This window comes from Drosophila biarmipes, chromosome 2L (genome assembly GCF_025231255.1).
Source record: "Drosophila biarmipes strain raj3 chromosome 2L, RU_DBia_V1.1, whole genome shotgun sequence".
Lineage (NCBI taxonomy): Eukaryota > Metazoa > Arthropoda > Insecta > Diptera > Drosophilidae > Drosophila > Drosophila biarmipes.
In genome coordinates this window covers 24,216,593-24,223,388 of record NC_066612.1, presented here as the reverse complement: position 1 = coordinate 24,223,388, position 6,796 = coordinate 24,216,593, and the positions used below count along the sequence as shown (strand labels likewise).

General features: G+C 43.1%; 1 protein-coding gene across 2 annotated transcripts; it reads right to left on the bottom strand.

Annotated features, from left to right (window-relative positions):
• Positions 1-561: 561 nt before the first annotated feature.
• Positions 562-6,496, bottom strand: LOC108021904 (histone H3). 2 transcript variants are annotated; one of them, XM_050885705.1, is made up of 2 exons: positions 6,395-6,496; positions 562-1,174 (listed from the first exon to the last, which is right to left on the bottom strand). In XM_050885705.1, exon 2 carries the CDS (start codon positions 994-996, stop codon positions 586-588), a length of 411 nt encoding a protein of 136 aa, XP_050741662.1. In that variant the 5' UTR covers positions 997-1,174; positions 6,395-6,496; the 3' UTR covers positions 562-585. The 2 variants fall into 2 exon arrangements, with proteins under 2 accessions (XP_050741662.1, XP_016946215.2); XM_017090726.3 differs by lacking the exon at positions 562-1,174 and adding an exon at positions 5,715-6,327.
• Between the last annotated feature and the right edge of the window lie 300 nt (positions 6,497-6,796).

The window sequence follows — 6,796 nt, the reverse complement described above, 5'->3', positions numbered from 1 at the left end:
TAAAAAACATTTGATAAAAAAAAAATAAAATATATTGTAAAAAACTAATATTATATATTAGCTTTATCTAATATTTCAATATACTATAAACAATTTTCAGAAATATTTACATATAGCTACAAACTGTTTATTTTGCGTCCCTATTAAAAAATATCTTGGAGGTTGCACTGCAGTTAAAATTATAAAGAAAATATATGAAATTTTGTTTATTAAACAACCAACAGATTCATTAGCCCTGTTAATATTTTTTTATGCTGCATTTAGTATTTTTTTTTATTTTTTCTGTTTGAAAGTCTTGACCATCGGTACCGCACAGCAGCTGTCACATAAAAAACCCCGGGAACTCAAATCAAAAGACAATTTCCGACTACTATTAAATTTATCAAGGCAGTACAAATTGGAAAAAATGAATTAACAATTATTCAATTCACTTAAAAAAACGGGACGGAAAATAATTTTTCTTTATTTTTATGTTAAAGCCTCCAGATAAAATTAGTATCTCATTGAATTAATTTGTGGTCCTGAAAAGGACCGATTTGTACAAATTATGTTAGCGCACTGGCAGCCAGTTGAAGCCGTCTCGACCTAAGCACGCTCGCCGCGAATGCGACGGGCCAACTGGATGTCCTTGGGCATGATGGTGACACGCTTGGCATGAATGGCACACAAGTTGGTATCTTCAAAGAGGCCTACTAGATAGGCCTCGCTAGCTTCCTGCAGAGCCATCACCGCCGAGCTCTGGAATCGCAGGTCAGTCTTGAAGTCCTGAGCGATTTCACGCACCAGACGCTGGAAAGGCAGCTTGCGGATCAGCAGCTCGGTACTCTTCTGGTATCGACGGATCTCACGCAGGGCAACAGTTCCAGGGCGGTACCGATGAGGCTTCTTCACGCCTCCGGTGGCGGGGGCGCTCTTGCGAGCGGCCTTAGTAGCCAGTTGCTTGCGTGGCGCCTTGCCACCAGTCGATTTGCGAGCGGTTTGCTTGGTACGGGCCATTTTCGAATTCACTGCTGTTCACGTTCACTTCACGTTTCAAAACACAATAAACGATAGCCGCATTTGCTACCTCCTTATATAGCAAAACGGGGAGGGTTGAAAAGAGAGGGAAGCAGAGTCCATCTCAGTTGTCGAGCGGAGAGCGAGACGAACATATCGTTCGGACTCGCTCGTGTTTCTGGGGGTTTAGGTATAAATATGAGCTCGTCGAAAATTTGGAAATAGTTCTTCAGTGACTTTCGTACCGTGCAGTGTGTTAACAGTAGAGAAGAGAAGTGAAATATGACTGGTCGTGGTAAAGGAGGCAAAGGCTTGGGAAAAGGAGGCGCCAAGCGTCACCGCAAAGTGCTGCGTGACAACATCCAGGGTATCACGAAGCCAGCTATCCGCCGTTTGGCTCGTCGTGGCGGTGTAAAACGCATCTCCGGACTTATATACGAGGAAACACGAGGCGTTCTGAAGGTGTTCTTGGAGAACGTTATCCGTGATGCCGTCACCTACACCGAACACGCCAAGAGGAAGACCGTCACCGCCATGGACGTTGTGTACGCACTGAAGAGGCAAGGCCGCACCCTGTACGGCTTCGGCGGTTAAAAAACTAGTACAGCTTGTACTTTTTCAGCAATCGGTCCTTTTCAGGACCACCATTTAAATTTCCAAAGAGACACATTTTCCAATAATGCTTTGATTCGAAAGTTGATGCTTCATAAATAATATATGTTTATTGAACCAAAATGAAATTTGAAATGAAAGTAGTTCAGGTAGATACACATCTATTTTGTACAGGCTGTGCCGCAGATACAGCATTGACAGAAATTCGCCATTTTGCGATGAACCTCTTAGGTCTTATTTCTGTCCGACTGCTATAGGACCAACGCTTATACAAAATCGACATCAGTTTCCCACACGTCCTTATACTTATTGTTTTAATAATATGGTATTAGTATTGAAAATTCTTCAATTCTTTGGTAACACCTTGGTCGTCCTGAAAAGGACGGTTGGGTTTGTTTATGTTTGTTTATGTACAAGTATGTATCAAACGTTTAAGCCTTCTTCTCGGTCTTTTTGGGCAACAGAACAGCCTGTATGTTGGGCAACACTCCACCCTGGGCAATGGTGACGCCGGAGAGCAGCTTGTTCAACTCCTCGTCGTTGCGGATGGCCAGCTGCAGATGACGCGGGATAATCCTAGTCTTCTTGTTGTCACGAGCAGCATTGCCAGCCAACTCGAGAACCTCAGCGGCCAGATATTCCATCACAGCAGCCAGGTAAACTGGAGCGCCGGCACCAACTCGCTCGGCATAGTTGCCCTTGCGGAGCAGACGGTGAATACGGCCTACTGGGAACTGAAGACCGGCACGGTTGGAGCGGGACTTCGCCTTTCCCTTCACTTTGCCACCTTTTCCACGACCAGACATTTTGCTTTACGAGTATTTCACTTAGTTCACTTTACACACTAAAAACGAATGCTCGACGAGCCCCGGGTAGCCACATATTTATACTTTTCCGTCTGCCTGCGCGTTCAGTTAGGGGTGGGTGCCCCAGACCTGAAAACATGGCTCGAGAAAAAGTATAAAGTTGAACGCGCTTGGGCACCATTATGATCAGTGAGTTGTGTTTGTGAAATCATAAGTGAAGTGAATAATGCCGCCGAAAACTAGTGGAAAGGCAGCCAAGAAGGCTGGCAAAGCCCAGAAGAACATCACCAAGAGCGACAAGAAGAAGAAGCGCAAGAGGAAGGAGAGCTACGCCATCTACATTTACAAGGTCCTGAAGCAGGTCCACCCCGACACGGGCATTTCGTCGAAGGCGATGAGCATCATGAACAGCTTTGTGAATGATATCTTCGAACGCATTGCTGCCGAGGCTTCTCGTCTGGCTCACTACAACAAGCGCTCGACTATCACCAGTCGGGAGATCCAAACGGCTGTTCGCCTACTTCTGCCCGGAGAGTTGGCGAAGCACGCCGTCAGTGAGGGAACCAAGGCTGTCACCAAGTACACCAGCTCCAAGTAATTTTCTCCTGCTGCGTATGGGGAGGAAGATCCAAAAAGGCCCTTTTCAGGGCCACAACATATTTAACCAAAGAAACTAAATTTTCAGCTTGCCGTTTGCCAATAAAATGCGTGATAAAAGTTCAATTTGTGTTTTTTTCTGAAGAACTTTGGAGCCATATATACTTTCCATTTAGATACTCTGGTAAAGCAGCTAAAATTAATGCGGCTACAAGGGTACACTTATAATTATTTGTATTAAGACACAAGTTATGACATATTCTTATTACATATTTCTTTTTTAATCATAAACTAATCGAGTCCAATTAAATGTGGAAAAATACGAATGGCCATAAAATAATCGGATAAGTGAATTGAAAGTTTCTTTCTCCTGTAAACGAACGTTGTAGCCCTGAAAAGGGCTTGTTTAAATTTCAGATTTCAAAATCTAAAATTACGATTGCGAGCATGTACCAGGTACTGTACTTTACTTCTTGGCAGCCGTAGTCTTGGCTTTCGGTTTCTTAGCGGTAGCAGGCGCCGCTGCTTTCTTCACCGCCTTTTTGGGCTTAGCAGAGGCCGCTGGCTTGGCCTTTGCTGCTTTTGCTGCCTTCGGCTTCACTGCGGTCGACTTGGCCTTCGCTGCTGCTGGCTTCGCCTTCACGGTTCCAGTTTTCTTTGCATCCTTGGCCTTCGCCTTCTCTGTTTTCTTCTTCTCTGCGGTCTTTTTGGTGGCCACAGCCTTCTTAGCCTTGGGCTTCTTGTCGGCAGCTGCGGCGGCAACTTTCTTGGCGGTGGCTCCGGTCTTTTTGACGGCTACCTTCTTGCTTTTCACCTTCTTCTCAGCAGACGCAGGCTTCGGCTTCGGATCCTTCTTGGCGGAGGCCGACAGTTTGAATGAACCAGACGCGCCTTTTCCCTTTGTTTGGATCAACTTTCCATTGACCACGGCAGATTTCAAGTATTTCTTTATGAATGGAGCCAGCTTCTGGGCATCGCATTTGTAGGTGGCGGTGATGTATTTCTTGATTGCCAGAAGAGATGAGCCACCTCGTTCCTTCAAATTCTTGATAGAAGCGTCCACCATTTGTTGAGTTGGCGGATGCGATGGCGGGGCAGCGGCCTTCTTTGCTTTTAAGGCAGCGGAACCAGATGCCTTTTTGGTGGCCAGCTTCTTCTCAACTGGCGCTGGGGGAGCAGCCACTGGGGAAGCGGACGTTGCAACTGCAGAATCAGACATTTTTTTTCACTAAACTACACTTTTTTGTATAGAAAACGGAGCGCGCGCTTGTGACCAACCTCCTTTGTTCGAATGAGAATCGAGGAGGAGAGCACTTCAACTGTGAGTCTGGCATCAGTCATTTGCTCTGCTAATTTTTGCTTGAAGTGCAAACTTATTTTCTTATTTTCAGGGCTTAAGATACTAAAACTAAATAATTTTTTTATCGTTTTACATTCAAAAACGATAAATTAAGAAGGTAATGTGCTAGAAATGTTATGTTCTTGTTTTTGTAACCTTTTATAGCCGTATCAACTTCAAGATTGACATTCGTAACATGAATAATTACTTTAAAAAAACATTTTAAAATAAGATTTCTAGAAATATTTTGTAACTTGCTAAGGAAAAATGAAGTTTGAACATTTTACTTTAAGTAATACTACAAGTCTTTATACTTATTATTACTTTAGGTATTTTTTTATTTGTTTCAAGTTGTCCCTTGGCTACATGCAAAATTGGCTGTGAGAACACACTCGGCAATAGTTTTCTGATTGTTAAAAATATAATTAACTTAAAATGTGGTATTTGTTCGATGTTTTCTTATATTTATTATGTCTTTGCTTAGCGCAGTCCAGCTTTTGGGGCATTGTTATTAATAGTTTTCACTACATTTTGCTAATATCCGTCCCATATATAAATTCCATTGAGGCCTGAGACCACACTTAAGTTAATATTAAAGAAAAAATATAAAAAGTACATGTTTTAATATTTTTCTTGTTTTTTATAAGACGTTATGCATTCCTTAGCAGCTATGTCTAATTTATAAATAGCGCTCAAAAGTTTTTATATTTTTTGTTGATGTTTGAATGTCTTATGTTGATCGTGGTTGTTCCATATAACGCTACCCTTTCTCAATACATGCCGACATTCAAAACGAAATTTGTTAAAAAACATTTGATAAAAAAAAAATAAAATATATTGTAAAAAACTAATATTATATATTAGCTTTATCTAATATTTCAATATACTATAAACAATTTTCAGAAATATTTACATATAGCTACAAACTGTTTATTTTGCGTCCCTATTAAAAAATATCTTGGAGGTTGCACTGCAGTTAAAATTATAAAGAAAATATATGAAATTTTGTTTATTAAACAACCAACAGATTCATTAGCCCTGTTAATATTTTTTTATGCTGCATTTAGTATTTTTTTTTATTTTTTCTGTTTGAAAGTCTTGACCATCGGTACCGCACAGCAGCTGTCACATAAAAAACCCCGGGAACTCAAATCAAAAGACAATTTCCGACTACTATTAAATTTATCAAGGCAGTACAAATTGGAAAAAATGAATTAACAATTATTCAATTCACTTAAAAAAACGGGACGGAAAATAATTTTTCTTTATTTTTATGTTAAAGCCTCCAGATAAAATTAGTATCTCATTGAATTAATTTGTGGTCCTGAAAAGGACCGATTTGTACAAATTATGTTAGCGCACTGGCAGCCAGTTGAAGCCGTCTCGACCTAAGCACGCTCGCCGCGAATGCGACGGGCCAACTGGATGTCCTTGGGCATGATGGTGACACGCTTGGCATGAATGGCACACAAGTTGGTATCTTCAAAGAGGCCTACTAGATAGGCCTCGCTAGCTTCCTGCAGAGCCATCACCGCCGAGCTCTGGAATCGCAGGTCAGTCTTGAAGTCCTGAGCGATTTCACGCACCAGACGCTGGAAAGGCAGCTTGCGGATCAGCAGCTCGGTACTCTTCTGGTATCGACGGATCTCACGCAGGGCAACAGTTCCAGGGCGGTACCGATGAGGCTTCTTCACGCCTCCGGTGGCGGGGGCGCTCTTGCGAGCGGCCTTAGTAGCCAGTTGCTTGCGTGGCGCCTTGCCACCAGTCGATTTGCGAGCGGTTTGCTTGGTACGGGCCATTTTCGAATTCACTGCTGTTCACGTTCACTTCACGTTTCAAAACACAATAAACGATAGCCGCATTTGCTACCTCCTTATATAGCAAAACGGGGAGGGTTGAAAAGAGAGGGAAGCAGAGTCCATCTCAGTTGTCGAGCGGAGAGCGAGACGAACATATCGTTCGGACTCGCTCGTGTTTCTGGGGGTTTAGGTATAAATATGAGCTCGTCGAAAATTTGGAAATAGTTCTTCAGTGACTTTCGTACCGTGCAGTGTGTTAACAGTAGAGAAGAGAAGTGAAATATGACTGGTCGTGGTAAAGGAGGCAAAGGCTTGGGAAAAGGAGGCGCCAAGCGTCATCGCAAAGTGCTGCGTGACAACATCCAGGGTATCACGAAGCCAGCTATCCGCCGTTTGGCTCGTCGTGGCGGTGTAAAACGCATCTCCGGACTTATATACGAGGAAACACGAGGCGTTCTGAAGGTGTTCTTGGAGAACGTTATCCGTGATGCCGTCACCTACACCGAACACGCCAAGAGGAAGACCGTCACCGCCATGGACGTTGTGTACGCACTGAAGAGGCAAGGCCGCACCCTGTACGGCTTCGGCGGTTAAAAAACTAGTACAGCTTGTACTTTTTCAGCAATCGGTCCTTTTCAGGACCACCA

What these genes read in the sequence shown, in the direction of transcription:
- LOC108021904 (XM_050885705.1), bottom strand. Translation starts at nt 996, where the DNA reads ATGGCCCGTACCAAGCAAACCGCTCGCAAATCGACTGGTGGCAAGGCG.